General features: G+C 40.5%; 1 protein-coding gene across 1 annotated transcript; it reads right to left on the bottom strand.

Moving 5' to 3' along the window:
• Positions 1-512: 512 nt before the first annotated feature.
• Positions 513-15,314, bottom strand: ano10b (anoctamin 10b). The gene is made up of 15 exons (XM_083974220.1): positions 15,183-15,314; positions 14,968-15,039; positions 13,490-13,770; positions 11,544-11,717; positions 10,453-10,590; positions 8,185-8,301; positions 7,798-7,914; positions 6,868-7,212; positions 5,910-6,092; positions 5,610-5,665; positions 5,429-5,503; positions 4,216-4,380; positions 3,920-4,111; positions 3,684-3,821; positions 513-2,704 (listed from the first exon to the last, which is right to left on the bottom strand). Exons 3-15 carry the CDS (start codon positions 13,761-13,763, stop codon positions 2,567-2,569), a joined length of 2,112 nt encoding a protein of 703 aa, XP_083830346.1. The 5' UTR covers positions 13,764-13,770; positions 14,968-15,039; positions 15,183-15,314; the 3' UTR covers positions 513-2,566.
• Between the last annotated feature and the right edge of the window lie 1,499 nt (positions 15,315-16,813).

Genomic DNA, 16,813 nt, shown 5'->3' with positions numbered 1-16,813 from the left:
TTCAACAATGGTTTGAATCATGTCTTGTTCAAACCATTGTTAAGGTAGTTCAGGATTCTCACCCTAAACTACTCAGATGTGTTAAATAACTTATATTGAAATAAGTGTAACCATTTAATTTCATATTCAATTTATCAAATATTTAACCAAAAAATTATGAGATTGCAAATTATCAATTGGCTCTTGACAGTTAATAACAATAACATAAGAATATTATTATATTGTATTATGTATGTATATTATGTAAATTATATTTTTGTTTTACTGTTCAAAATGCATTAACAAGAAAGGAGCCTCTAAATGTCATAGGACTGATTATGTATTTCATATCAAGTATAGAGCTGCCCATTGTTTTACAACTGTTTGTTGTATGTAATGATAGAAAAGACACGACGACTTTCTGTTGTTACCTTCTGCATATTTTATTTTAGGACAAAACATGGTCACTTTTTTTTTCTTGACCTGAAATCCTGATCCAAGGACCAGATTACAAATCTGTCTTCATTGACCCATCACAACCCCTCATTACAGCACACACACACACACACACGCTCACACACACGCTCACACACAAGTGCATACACAGGTTAATGATCAATATCTGGAATGAAAATGTACAACTGCAGATTGTCTCACCATCCATGATCTGCATCTTTGCAGACTCTGTCTTTCAGCAGCCACCAGGGCCTGTGGAAAATCTGCGTTGTTGAATAAAATGAAGTGTGTGGCGCCTCCTGGTGGCTGGAAAGAATACTAACTCATAAAAACAACAGCTTACATAATGAACAAAACGCCACTGTTCAGTTCAGCAACTATGAGAGCAAGGATGGATGGCCTCGTCAGCTTTGTCATTATGTGAAGTCAAATGTGACAGGAGTGAATAGTGAACAATGAATTAACACTTATTGTACGATTGTACGATTGTGTATAAGTATGAGAGTAATTAGTCATTGCAGCACAGTGAGCTCAAGCAGTCATTCTTAGAGGCACACAAGTGATTGATAAGTGAGTAAAAAATTAAAATCCATGACACATTAAAAAATAATAATATATTTCTAATAACAAAGCAGATAACAGTTCTTTGGTTGCTCCCTATTATTACTTTCAATGCAAATCTTAAATCTTGGCACACAAACACACACAAACTTGGTATTAAGCACATTCCTATAGGTGTGATTCTTTGGGAAAAATTAGGAAAGGACAGTATCATCAGATTTAACAAACACGTGCAATGTTTCTTTTCTCTCTTTGCTCAATGAAAGACATAATGAGAATTCAACACATTATTGTTTAGAGTCAAATTGGGAAAAGAATATGACTTTTGATATGTCAGTAATTTTACTTATTTCCATTATTATAGAAAACATGTAAGCACAAATCAGTGTGTACTAGGATTAAGGCCTAAACTGTGTTTTTCCATTTGATGGAGCAAGCACATCCTTTTTCACACATAGTTACTGTAGACGAGCTTTACCTAAAGGTCACAGCACCTGCTAAGCTCACTAATCAATATCTGGCTAAGAAAAAGCCCATCATGATTACTGTATCTCTTGCAGTTGACTCCATTGAGGTTAAGAGGATGAAGCTAACATCTTAGCAAACACTTATCAAGTCCTCACTCTCTTTTTTTTGTGTGCTACAACTAATTTTCTACCAACTGCTGAAAAAAAAAAATCATGCACTTGTAGCCACTAATTGACGACTAATTCACCAGTTAGTTGCCAACTTCATCAAACCTTTATCAAAGCTTTTCTGGTGGAATAAAGCCATGTAGTGTCAGAAAATAGATGCTAATGAGCCAGTCAAAAGGTTCAAGTAGCCTATTGTTGTGAGCTATGAACTCAAAACAATGAGCTGAAAGACACTGAAATGCACAGCAGAGCTCAATAGAACCAAAATAAAAAAATAAAAAAAACACATTGAGGACTGACTTTCATTAATACTAAGTCAGTAAGTTGTTGCTATTTGTGTCACGGTGACACTGTCCTCTGGTTATGAATCCTGAACACCAGCTGTAGCTTATCACTAGATGGTAGCACTGAGCAAAAACACTGCTGAAAGAGTCCTCATTCAGAGGAGAGAATAACTGGAACACAGTGTCGACAAGAAATCTGTCTGTACTCGGTACTATTTCCTGTCAGTCCTTCACTACAGATTGACTGCACATATTGCAGCAGGCCTCACCGTGTTGATCTTTCAACAGCTCTAAGAGCCTTTTCTCAGTCATAAACTCAGAGAAAACAGCCTTTATCGTAACCTTTCTTTCTTTTTTTCAAATAAACCTTACATTCATTCTTCTGTCTAATATTGGAAATTAACACTTTTTAATTACTATTTAAATTGCACTTGCAGTCTATGTGAGAGTACTAAGATGTGTGCACATTGCAGAAGCACCCTGTTAATTAGAGAGCACAGAAGAAACACTTTACCACAGTGGTGGGTGCTAGTAGGGATACAGCAGTGTGCGCGTCGGTACTGGCTGTAAAATATTGTGTGGTTGTAGCAGCCTGGGCACGTTTATGACACTAAGCACCACCTCAACACTTTGAAACGCAGTCGGGACTCTTCAGAGCGCAGCCGGGTTCACCTGCTGCTTCAGAGCCTGCATGGACATGAACTCAATGTGCTCTCTCTTTTTGCGGATCCAGTCGGGCTCATCGGGGATCACAAACGCCAGGATGACCTTCACCAAGATGAGCACATGCTGCAAACACACAGAGACAAAAGTAAGAGAAAAATGTGTTAACGGGATAGTTCAACATTTCAAAACAGAGAAAAACACGCACTCTCCAAAAAACTTTCAGGAACAAACTGAAGAGGTGCACGGCCAAAAGTTGCTCTTAAAGAAAAATAAGAAAGGCCAGCAGCACTCGTGTCCTTCTCATTGTTTTTTATTGCAAACTGCGTCGGCGCTTAAAACACACAGACCGCTTTCGACAACGTCTTCCTCAGTGTGCGCCGACGCAGTTTGCAATAAAAAACAATGAGAAGGACACGAGTGCTGCTGGCCTTTCTTCTTTTTCTTTATAGTTCAACATTTGCCATAATCCCTATAGTCATAGCAGTAGGTTTGTTACCTTTAATTGTCGGTGCAAGCTATTTTTAGAACGGCGGAGCAGAGCCGTGAGCTGCTCAGTGCTATGCTACGGAGGCTAATGGGATTTCTTGGTTTCCCTCATCAAACTCATCAAATACAGACAGATAGAGATAGAGATAATAACAGAACGTTACGAGACGGAGTTGTTTTAGAGGTAAATTCATGCAAAACCGCTGATGTGCTTTGCCTTCAGGGGCAGTTTTTCCGCGAGCAGTCTCTGTATTTGCCTCGAAAACGACTCTGTCTCATAACGTTCTGTTATTATCTCATAGCGTGGTGAATGTGCAGGTCACAACTTGTCCACCAGAGCGTTTTGGAGTTGTTGGATTGTGTATTTGATGAGTTTGATGAGGGAAACCAAGAAATCCCATTAGCCTCCTTAGCGTAGCTCTGAGCAGCTCACGGCTCTGCTCTGCCGTTCTAAAAATAGCTTGCACCGACAATTAAAGGTAACGAACCTACTGATAAGACTATAGGGATTATGGCAATGGGCTAATTTGCCAAAATGTTGAACTATCCCTTTAAGCAAAGACACACACATATGTAATTGTTTTGCAATTAATGATCTCGCCATCCTCCATCTTACCTCTACCAAAACAGCCAACAATAGGATGTCTGTGCTGCTCATCCCACCGTCCTGACACAGCCGCTGTAACCGTGGAGACAGGAGCAGCAGCCAGCAGTTGGACACGACAGAGACGAAACTCAGGACTTCGAAAGCAATCTGAAAACACAGGACAATGACATGAGCTGTCCATTCATAGCATAACTGTCCGCGTGTGACACACACCAGGTGGATCTCATTGTGTTTTCTCTGCTGACCTGCCACACGCCCATGTTGGCGGCCGGCGGGGAAAAGGGTTTGCGAAAGAGTTTGCAGATCTTGTAGGCGTCCGATCGGATCTCCGTGAGGTTGTTGATGAGCAGCAGCACAGCAGTCAGAGGATAAACGCAGGAGAAAAGACTCAAATACCCAAACTGCACCAGGAGCTCGATATACTCTCCAAACAGGCCCTGTAACAACAACACAAGGAGGTTCATTGTCACACAACTTCAAAGGGCGTTCCTATTTACACATTTTGAGTTTTGAGGAAATATCTCAATAATGTTTTACACACAGGGAAGACGGGAAGGGTGCGTTGGTTCCTAAGTTTGTCCTCCTCCGGGTCGTCTTCACTCTCCGCCCTATGGGGGGCGCTGATGAACCGGTCCACCAGGAAGGGAATGACCACCTCTGTCACCTGGTTTATCAGCTGGGTCACGATCAGCAGAGACCCGAGACGCTTTAAATGGACGGAGGAAGAAAATTTCATTATGTGGTCACTTTATCTAAATATAAACTAATTCTGAATGGAAATTGTTAAATAACTAACTTGTTAACTACTAATGGCTAAAAAATGGCAGTAGGCCTAATGTGGACAATATTGCAACAACTGAACCACTTGTTATAAATTGACTCATAACTAGCATATAATTAAAACATTCAAAAGTAACATATTAGTCTGATCAGTGTGACAAAGTAACCAACTCCTAACTAACTGCCTCGCTACTCCCACAATTACACCACTGAGAAAACAGTCAAAAAGTTTCCTTTTACATCATCCCATTAAAAGAATATGGAGAAGATTGCTGCTGGTGTATAAGTAAACACAAACTATATTTCTTTGTGATATAGACACCTTTAAAAAATACAATTTTACGTTCATTAGATTTTTGTGTCAAATGAAATGTTAATTGGTCTACATTGGTAAATAAGGCCTGTAAAGTTTTTCTCAACCTGAGCTTGGAAACTTTAAATTTTAAAGGGATAGTTCAACATGTTGGCAAATTGGCCCATTGCCATAATCCCTTTAGTTTAAGAAGTAGGTTCGTTACCTTTAATTGTCGGTGCGAGATATTTTTAAAATGGCAGAGCAGTTGTTTTCGAGGTAAATTCATGCAAAACCGCTGATGCCCGTTCCCATCGGGGGCAGTTTTTCAGCAAGCAGTCTCTGCATTTGCCTCTAAAACAACTCTGTCTTGTAACGTTCTGTTATTATCTCATAACATGGTGAATGTGCAGGTCACAACTTGTCTACGAGAGCGTTTTGGAGTTGTTGGATTGTGTATTTGATGAGTTTGATTAGAGAAACCAAGAAATCCCATTAGCCTCCGTAGCGTAGCTCTGAGCAGCTTGCGGCTCTTCTCCGCCGTTCTGAAAATAGCTTGCACCGACAATTAAAGGTAATGAACCTACTCCTAAAGCTATAGGGATTATAGTAATGAGCCAATTTGTCAAAATGTTGAACTATCCCTTTAAGAACAGAATGAACAGTAGAGATGAGCTGTTACCTTTCGAAGCAAAGGCACATCCTGCTTGAAGAAGGCAATGTGGAACAGCACAGCAAAGTAGTTAAAGAAGGTGAACTAGAGGGAGAGACAAAAAAAAAAGTGAGGTAAGGTAAATGATCCTGTTGTGTATTTATGAGAGGGTTAGATGAGATAACTGTTCACAACAAGAAGAGAAACTTACCACCAAGACTTTGGCTGTAAGATGCTTTTGGAAGGACGACTCCTCTCTGTGGTTCTCTGAGAGGACACAATAAGACCATTGGTTTTTCCGTCAGTTTAATAGGTAGGTGTATTGTATATTGTGTTAGAATGAATGAGATATTCAACTATTTCATAACTATTTCTTCTTCTCTATGAGTTTTGTTCCCACATCCTTCTCGCACTTTGCACCATCTGAATTATCATCATGAGTCGTCATCGTGTTCATTAGTTAATATCTGAGTCTTTGTACTCCCTGTGGTGTCCCTTCAGTCTCACTTACCGTATTCAGTCATAGACTGCGCCACCTTCTTGTAAACAGTCGCCAGCATGTTTGTGTAGCTGATGTGCAGCACCGAGGGAAAGTAGAGCAAAGTCTGAGACAGCAGCGAGTCCCAGTCTTTGTGGAGCCCTTGCACCTGAGCCTCTGCCCAGTAGAAACACAGCATCCCCAGAACCACCAGCCCTGCAGGGGGAGATGTGACAGGACGGGAGGGGTTTTACTATTTTGAACAAGAGAAACACTTTTCTGCAATGTGGTGGTTTTATTATGTTTCATACAGTTGCGTGGATCGTGATAAAAAACAGCACCTTGTTCATTTTCAACTCAGTATCATGCAGACATGCAGAGGCGTTGCAACAGGGCAATTGCCTAGGGCCCTGAGCTGGAAGGGGGCCCCCAGGGACGGCTGGCATTGGTCCATATCGGTGACAACCTGATGTTGCCACTGGCTGTGTGCATTGAATGTTGTGGCTAGTCAACCCAGTATCGTATATGTACATTCACTGAGCGAATATTTTGAAAACAAAATATATATTTCTCGCTAGAAATATAATCAAAGGACATTTTTATGCAGAAACTACCTCAAAATATTGATTTTTCCACTAAAAATGATATATTTGCTATGTTTTTTGTTCTCACGGCCGGAAAATTGAAAGTCACGTGACTTGGGAAAAGAATAGTCGGAAAAAATGTAACAGTCATACAATTTAAGAGCTGTTATTGTAAACCCTCTATGTTTTTGCACTTTGGACCAACATAGCCAAGGTAAGTTTTATACGTGACTGGGTTGGCATAGTATGCAGAATTGAATCATCAATGGTTTGGGATTTTTGGATTCATTAACAGTTAATGTTTGTGGTCCCGGTTGGGGGTGGGGGCCCTCCAAGTTACCTCTTGCCTGGGGCCTCCAGAGTGTCTAGAAACGCCCCTGCACACATGAATGAACTTGCTGTCCTACCTAGAAAGCCCCCCACCACTGGGACCGACACCAGTGCAATGCGCAGGTCTCTCTGCCATCCGGGGAACAGCGGCTCCACGCGACCCGTCACAGGGTTGACCCCGAGGTCACCGTGGAAGCCGGGCCGCGGCTCTGCGAAGCGCTCGGCGAGGTGCAGCGTCCCCCAGCGGTAGGACAGGGAGGAGCTCCTACGTTTCCACAGCTCCATGACCACGGTGGACCAGAGCATGCTGAACACGGCCTGGATCATGTGACCGCTGACGGCCGTTTCTGAGTCGTCTTCATCGATAGTGCTGGTGCTCTGTGAGCCCGGGACCGACTCCACCATCTCCCTCTGAACCTCACCTATGATTGGGGAAGAAGAACTTTAGGCATGTTGTCCAAACTATTCCTCAAAGGGCCGATGTGGCTGCAGGTTTTCGCTCCAACCGAGCAGCAGCATCACCAGACTTGACTCATTTAATCAAGTTGTCTCAGTCTTCAGAAAGTTGATTGGTCAAACTGCGTGTGCTCTTGGTTGGTTGGAACAAAAACCTGCAGCGGCAGCCACACCGGCCCTTTGAAGAATAGTTTGGACAACATCCCTATTTTACACCGTCCATCAGCCTCCATTACCAAACAGGAAATCAAACTGAAGCAGGCTGTGTTGTAAACATCTGATACGGTTCAAGATCTGTCGTCACAATGCTTGAATCAAAAGTGAAAAAAAAAGAAGAAGCAACAATTGCAGATACCATTGCCAATACATTTAGTATAGGCTCAAGTCTCAAACTTTTAACACGGCAGCATACGAAAACAGATAGTATGGTAAAATCTAAAGATTCATATCTAACAATAACAACACTTAATATGCTAAAACATACAAGCTAAAGGCAATCTTTTGATTTTTAATACAGAAATAAAATAAAAATGATGAATCCACACACCTACCTGAGAAGTATGTGATGCACAGGCCCAGTATGGCAGGTGGGAGGAGAGACCAGGTGTAGAAATCAAGGAAGCTGAAGTAGAAAGCCACAGTGCTTCCAAAATATCCATTGACTGAATCTGGAACCAGGAAGAGAAAAGAGGGGGTTATTTTACACAACGAGGCGTCTAGTGTGCGTTCAAATTCCTCCTTTGGACAACACAAACATGCATAAGTTGACTATACAGTATCTGCATCTGTTTCTCAGTGCATACAAGCTGGGTTATGGTAGAGTGTTAGTGTGTGTGTGTGTGTGTGTGTGTGTGTGTGTGTGTGTGTGTGTGTGTGTGTGTGTGTGTGTGTGTGTGTGTGTGTGTGTGTGTGTGTGTGTGATGCATGTTTCCACCCACCCAGCGGCTGAGCCAGCTGGTTACCAGAGTACCAGGCTTCACTCAGCTCCTTCAGCTGCTCCGGTTTGTGGAGCGGAAACGTGTCCATGATCACACCGGCAGAGCCGAGCTTCCGCCCTGCAGCAGCAACGACACAGGACATCAACACAACACTTCAAAGCAGAGCAACTTTTTTTTAAGCCATAAAACAATAACCCACTCCATACACTGTATGTATATATATATATATATATATATATATATATATATATATATATATATATATATATATATATATATATATATATATATATATATATATATATATATATATATATATAGGCCTACAGGTAAAAGCCAGTAAATTAGAATATTTTGAAAAACTTGATTTATTTCAGTAATTGCATTCAAAAGGTGTAACTTGTACATTATATTTATTCATTGCACACAGACTGATGCATTCAAATGTTTATTTCATTTAATTTTGATGATAAGGTCAGGGGAGTTGGCTGGCCAATTTAGAACAGAAATACCATGGTCCGTAAACCAGGCACGGGTAGATTTTGCGCTGTGTGCAGGCGCCAAGTCCTGTTGGAACTTGAAATCTCCATCTCCATAGAGCAGGTCAGCAGCAGGAAGCATGAAGTGCTCTAAAACTTGCTGGTATACGGCTGCGTTGACCCTGGATCTCAGGAAACAGAGTGGACCGACACCAGCAGATGACATGGCACCCCAAACCATCACTGATGGTGGAAACTTTACACTAGACTTCAGGCAACGTGGATCCTGTGCCTCTCCTGTCCTCCTCCAGACTCTGGGACCTCGATTTCCAAAGGAAATGCAAAATTTGCTTTCGTCAGAAAACATGACTTTGGACCACTCAGCAGCAGTCCAGCTCTTTTTTTCCTTAGCCCAGGTGAGACGCTTTTCGCGCTGTTTCTTGGTCAACAGTGGCTTGACACGAGGTATGCGGCAGTTGAAACCCATGTCTTTCAAGCGTCTCTTGGTGGTGGATCTTGAAGCACTGACTCCAGCAGCTGTCCACTCCTTGTGAATCTCCCCCACATTTTTGAATGGGTTTTTTTTCACAATCTTGACCAGGGCGCGGTGATCCCTATTGCTTGTACACTTTTTCTGACCACAGTTTTTCCTTCCCTTTGCCTCTCCATTAATGTGTTTGGACACAGAGCTCTGAGAACAGCCAGCCTCTTCAGCAATAACCTTTTGTGTCTTTCCCTCCTTGTGCAATGTGTCGATGGTCGCCTTTTGGACAGCTGTCAAATCTGAAGTCTTCCCCATGTTTGTGTAGGCTTCAGAACTGGACTGAGAGACCATTTAAAGCCCTTTGCAGGTGTTTTGAGTTAATCAGCTGATTAGTTTGTGGCACCAGGTATCTTCAAAATTTAACCCTAACACAATATTCTAATTTTGTGACACACGGAATTTTGGATTTTCATTTGTTGCCACTTCAAATCATCAAAATTAAATGAAATAAACATTTGAATGCATCAGTCTGTGTGCAATGAATAAATATAATGTACAAGTTACACCTTTTGAATGCAATTACTGAAATAAATCAAGTTTTTCAAAATATTCTAATTTACTGGCTTTTACCTGTATATATATATACAGTTACATACACTCACATACAGTAGTGTATATGGCACACACTGAAATTGATGCTGAGTAAAGCAATTTCAGGATTGGATGTGCAGAGAGAACAGCTGAGATCAGCAGAGCATAAATACACGTAGTGCTGTTAGATACTGAATGAGGCTGAGGTGAGGGCACTTACTGTAAAAACTAACATTCACATCACTTAATAAAAACAAAAACTGACAGAAAAGGTAAAAAATAAAAAATAAAACATCCACTGTTGAGTTAGGCGATGTGTTATGTTCATTATCATGAGCACACACATATTCACTCAATAAAAGGCACTGGCACCCCAGTTTGAATCATGTTTACTGAATAGAAAACAGACTTGCTTTTAGGCTTTTAATGGGTTTTGTTGACAATAAGCAAAAACCTAGATTAATACCATCATTAGTCTTTAAAGAAAGTTATCCTCAGCTGTTGATTGCATGTGTGTGTTACCATATTCTTCCAAAGATCTTAAAAACATTAAATCAAACAAACTGGAAAACAGAAATCCTAACCTCACTTTCTCTTCACTATCACTTCAAGTGATATCAACTTTTTATCTCAGTGTTTTCAGTGTGTGCATCTTTTTTTTTTTTTTTATCCGTACTGATCTGAGATCTGTAAACACGGAGCGAGTAAACTCACAGATGTTATCTCGGTTTTGCAGCACGTGGTCGTCTGACAGGCCGGGTATCCTCACGTCTCTCTGCGCTCGCAAACCGTCCAGCTCATACTTCACTATGTACTGTCGCTCGGCCAGCGTCAGGAACACCTCCATGTTGTCTGTCACACATGAGTAGACACAGATACAGTAACGTTTGAGTGCCAAGTAGTGCACGGATGCAGAGAAAACAGCCAAATGAAAGCTCTCCCTTTTCAGTTTGTTTTCTTCTGGAGAGAAATAAAACATCACCAATCACATGAGCTCAGCTGATATAGAGTTGTGTCCTGACACCACGAGGAAACGTTCCCTTGGAAACTAAAGGATCAACCACAGGATCATCTGTTTCCCCACTGCACCAAAATTACAGCCTGTTCCAGACATATAACAGATCCATGGGCCTACTGTTGCTCCAGCATTGACTAAACCATGTTTTTTTTTTTTAAAGAAGACATGGCGTATTGCTTGGAAAATAAAACATATTTCATGAGTATTGCATGTTTTGTAGCTTTGAGGCTGATGCAGCATTAGTATGAGTATTAGTTAGGGTTATAGTACTGTATGTAGGATAATTTGACCACCTCCTCCCATTTGGAGGCTGATTTACAATAGGATGCCCAAGACCAGAACGCGACGTGCCAGGGTTTCCTTTATTCCTGTTGCCATAGCCAGGGTTAATCTCCCGGGCGAGGCTTGCTTATACTCTCAGGCCTCTGCACTTAAATGCACTTTGGTATTAAAGTGTTTTTCTTAATTCTTGCAGCACTATACACTTTACAACATTGTGTGGACTGTTTACATTTTTTTACTAGGCACTGAGAGCATTATGCATTATTATTATTTACAGTAATTTATTAGTAACAGTATGTTTTTATTATCTGTACTACTTGTTTCTATGTAACTACTGCACTATTTTGTGGCCAGTGATGTGTTGATGTTTTGGTGCTGTCTTCTGTCTAAATGTGTTTGTGATGCCTGCTGCAAATTCAGTTTCCCTCGGGATATAAATAAAGCTGAACCTGAACCTGAATTTCAACCTGGGTGTATCCGCTCAGAGCTTCTTCTTCTTCTGTACCTGAATCTCTGAAGTTGTCTCTGTCGTTGTAGGAGAAGGCCTCCATGTCCCCGGTGTGGTAGCGCTTACACAGACCAAGCTCCTCAGTAGCGCGTAGCAACGTACAGCGAGGAGCGGAGACCACGATGATGTCACCACTGGCGTCCTCGCCGGGGTGGGCCAATAACGCAGCGCCTGAAAACAGCACATGGAAACTTTAAGTATAGTGAACAGAAGAGAGGTCAGAACAGAAATAAAAACAGGAGATACATAAAAGTAAATAAACATTTTTCCTTAAAACAGGCCACATTCATTCACTCATATAGAAATAAAGCTTCTTCATTGACAACCCAAACCTGTGTGAGCTTCATGGTGTCAGTTTACCAAGGTAACTGACAGGACTTTTTTTTTTTTATCCCATTTTCTTCTTTCTTTCTAATCAATTTTATTTTATTTTTTACCTTTTTTTTTCTTTTTAAGAAAAACGTACACAAATAATCAAGTGGCAGTAACATACAACCCATCAACATCAACAACAGAAAAGTATCCAACTAAATAACACCAAAAACCAAAAACCAAAGACTAAAAAGCACAAGTACAAGTACAGACACTGCAAAAACATGGGGATCCTAAAACGCTAGACACTGCTTGGCTCAGCTTTGATGGTTGTATTAGCTTAATTTCCTCACCACTCCTCAGCTTCAATAAACTTTCTCCATCTTTCCATATGATAGGCCTACTGCCCATCGTCGGTAATGAAACCCTCCAGGATAAATTGATGCTTAACAAAACTTGACTGACAGGACTTTGCATTATTTGGATGTGATGCACTGAGACAATGAGGAGCTTTATGTGCCGCTCTGATATTTACCCAGACAAACAGTTCAAGTGTTCATGCTAAACAAACAGCGAGTGATGTCAGCTGTTTGTTTAGGGATAATGTGTAATGTGTTTTCCTTGTTTGGACTATGAGATAAGTGTTGGGAGCTATTAAAGCAGAGAAAACACCTGACACGGTGTCCTTGGAGAGTTTTGGGGTATTGCAATTTTAAACAGTGGTGATTTTACTTCTCCCACAGAGTTGATCCAGAACCCGATGACAATAAGTGCCCATGTTATCCTAGTTAAATATGATGAACATGGAGTAATTTCACTGTTTCCAGTATAAACACTCACACTGTAACATGTTACCAGGTTTTCACAATATTTAACTGTAATATTTCACAATAAATTACTGTGTTGACACATTACATGCCTTTACTGTAAAATTCACAATATAATACTGTTATTTAGTATTTTACTGTGAAATTGATGTTGGCACAGTAAATTACTGCAATTTTCTTTTTACTAGGATTTTACATAATTTTACTGTATTATTGCACAGTAAAAGACTGTATTCAAACCATCCTCTGTGATAATACCATGGATGTATTGTATTATTATTAAGAGATTGTGAGTGATATTGTTGCAATTTTTAATTGTTGTTGTGTAATAAAAGATAAACCGAGTATGGTCTTTGTTTTCTTTGTTTTGTATGGAGCAAATTCAAAGCATGTTTGTGTAGGTGTGTTAAAATCACAGTGAAAAAGTCAAATGTAGCCTATAATATTTTACCGTATTGTTTAAATTGTAAAGTTACAGTAAATTACTGGCTAATGAGTTACATTACTTTTACAGTAACAATGTCAAAATACTGTGATTTATATAATGTAATTCCACATCCACATACAGCTATATCACAGTAATTCCATGGTAGCTGTGAAGTTACAGTATATTGCTGTAATTTTAGTGGAAATTACTGTGAAATATTCACAATAAGTTACTGTGAAATTACTGTGATTATTAGCCAATAATTTACTGTGAAACATTTTACAGTGCAAGCTTTATGTCTTTGCAAGGCTAAAATCAATATGGAGAGAAACACTGATCTGTCCAGTGCTGCTGCTTGTTGTTATCCGAGCCCTCACCTCCATCTTTCAGAGGAGCTCCGATCAGTCTGATGAGCCACCTCTTCGTCTCGGGCCGAACCTTCTCGCCGAGCTTCACCAGGATCAGCGGCTCCACCCGATCTGACACACAACAGGGGCAGCTGACCTTAGTCCAGCCTGGTCCGGAGGAAATAGCGCTCGGTTTGCCCACAGCCTTTTCCCCTAGAGCATCATCATCCTCCAGCTGCTGCAGGGCTTTCTCATGGCTGCTGTCACCAGCACCCCCACCTTCGTCACCAGCTGCCTTGCTCATGGTGAGACTGGGAAGACAAGAATAGTTTTATTATGTCACGTTGTGGCTCAACTGAAGCTTTTATCCTCACATCAACATTATCTTTCTTTTGCACAGGTGGACTTACACTGTGATAACTGAAATGTCGGTGTGTCAGCAGGTCCAAAACTCAAGGTCACAACTAGTTTGTACAGACATTCATATTCCCCAGAGGATTAAGACGACTAATACTGATGATGCCAGACGTTTGTGTGACGTTTTAGAAAAATATCTGGACAACTGTGGTCTCTGATGGATAAAATCCTCCTTCCCCTTTCACTGTAGATCTACTGTCTACTGTCTTCTATACTATTTCAATCTTGCCTGCTGCTATGATACTGGACCACACTCTTACATACAAACTATAGCTAATACAAGCTCATTACATTCCCATCAGCCTTAACTGTGCTTTGCAAGAAGCATGATACCTGCTAAACATTAGCATCCTAAAGCATTTACCCCAAGGCACTGCAGAGCTGAGTTAAACCTCACAGAGCTGCATGCATGGCCTTAGGCTCTAGTCTAGATAGACTGGAGACTGAAAAATGTTTGCAATGTACAGTAAACTTTACAGTGGAAAGACCTTGTTGTAGTATATAGAAGAAAATACATGAAAATGTTGGAGCTAGGCTCAACCTGGACATGACAGCGATGAGTTCATTGTCATAACTTGGCTATAAATGTTTTATAGCCCATCATTTACACACTCAAGTGCAGTCAGACAGTTGTTATCGTCTTCTTTGCATTTCCAATACCATTACACAACATTAGATGCAGCTTTATGGAGGTTATGAAGCCTTTAGATTTACATGTGAGACTCAGTGAACACTCGGTGTTTTATGCCACAATTCAACACTGATCTACATCCTGCACTTTGACTTGAGCACAGTAGTTACTTGTTGCAGCAGTAAGATACAAATCTGTACTAAATGTATCGGTTTCCTGTGGAGGAAACAGCTGTCAATCCAAACCCTCAACAGCAGAGAAAAGGAAAGAAAAAAAAGTGTTCCTGTTTCAGCTACATTGACACTGAGCTCGTAGACAGACGGAGACTGACAGAGACACCGAACTGAAAGTGGTTCACTACTTCCTATTGTGGCTGAGTTGCTGTTTAAATAGGCAGCGCCAGTCGAGGACAGACCAGGCATATATGGTCATAGAAAGGATGAGTCAGGAAGTACAGTACCTGGCTGGGCGTAGATGAAGAGGTCCTGGTCTCCGGTCCTACAGCAGGCCCACACACACCCCCTCCGAACTCCTGTTTGAATGCACAACACACACACACACACATATACACACACAGAGAGGGTCAGAAAAGGGGGAAACATACAAAGAACATCTATTCACTTCAGCTCAAAACAAACCAGGAACAAAACACACTCTCACTCTGCTCACGCTTACCCAGCCTCAGAGTGTGGTTGCTCCCAGCTCTCTGCTCATGTATTTGGGAGTGTGTGTGTGTGTGTGTGTATATGTGTGTCTATGGCAGGAATGCGGAGGAACTTCCCAGAGACTGCAGGGCGTGGAGGCTTGTTTGGTTTTTTATCAGGCTCCTCCCCTCGGCCTGCTCTGTACTGCTGCTGCTGCCGCTGCTGCTGCTGCAGCCCAGGGTCCTACTGCACCATCCACCATCTGCCTCCCTGTGTGTGTGGGTGGACTGTGTCAAACAAACAAACACAGAGAGATAACCTTTAATTCTCACAAACAATAAATCCCATTTAAAGCCTAATGTCATTTTTGTATAGTAAATCTGTGTAAAACATGAAGTGCAACAAACTGTGTCAAGGATTCAGATTATTCACCTCCACATGCTGCACAATACGACACACACTCGAGGTCAAGATCTCTACAAGGGATGGGAAGATTGATTTAAACAAGAAGGTGCTATTCTGTATCTATCTGCTGTTTGTTTTATGTTATGTTAAATTGTGTTTTTCTTAACTTTTGTTTCTTTTATGCACACGTCAAAGACAAATTTCCACTGCTTTTTCCAGGGGACAATAAAGGTTTTCTGATTCTGATTTCTGAAGAAGCCAGTAAGTTGTTAAAGTTACCTTCACCCACTAGAGGTTTCATTCATTCATTTTAATTCTTCTAAATTTTGCTTTCTATATCAAATTGGTGTTTATATTGATTTATATATAGAAATATTAAAATAAACGGGTGAACTGCACACAATCAAATCCCTGCAAACCTAAGTGTTTCCATCAGTCTTGAGGAAGTTGTAAATTCAACTGCAGTCATTTCTGATGCCTAACTTTGTGCTGTAGTATTGAACTGTTTTTATTTTAATTGCCGTGTTTTTTCCCTCAATGTACTGTAGCCTACATGTATCTTCATCTAACACTGATTAGATTTTTTTTTAAACTTACAATTTTTGTTACATAAAATAGGATTTTCAAGGAAAGAACTGGATCCTACATTTCCCACAATGCAACTCTTCATGTCCAGCTCTTCCAGATCAAGACGACTTCCATCAATAAATTTTACACTGTAATAAGTGTATAATAACTTAAAGTAAAGGAGTGTCCCTTTAAGAAAGACTTATACATGGACAGTGATCGACAACAACAGGACAGACCCACATCAGAAATATACAGATATTTATTTACAAATACGTTTGCATTTGCATAGACATTTAAAATTCCAAAATAAAAGTTATAAGATATTATAGTAAACAGATTTAAGAAATATTGTTTTACGCTGCATAATTTAGCATAGGAAAAACTTGTCAGAATCAAAGCTTACAAACTGTTGTTTCCATCTTTATCAGATAAATATCCATAAATAAGATAATCTCTATGCATTTAGTCCAACAGGTGGAATCGTTTCACTTCAGCCAAGCAGCCGTCACAATCATTATGTATTATTACACTCATCATCATTATCATCATCATCATCATCATCATAATTATGGTCATCACTTTGTCCATCATCATTTAAGACATTAAAAATATATATATTTGGTTCTTTCCGAAGAAACATTTCTACGGTATCGTCATCATATAAAAGTGTGAAAGTCTTGAACATTC

The sequence above is a fragment of the Trachurus trachurus genome, assembly GCF_905171665.1.
Source record: "Trachurus trachurus genome assembly, chromosome: 6".
Taxonomy (NCBI): domain Eukaryota; kingdom Metazoa; phylum Chordata; class Actinopteri; order Carangiformes; family Carangidae; genus Trachurus; species Trachurus trachurus.
The sequence above is the reverse complement of the archived record's forward strand: the minus strand, read 5'-3'. Positions and strand labels throughout refer to the sequence as shown.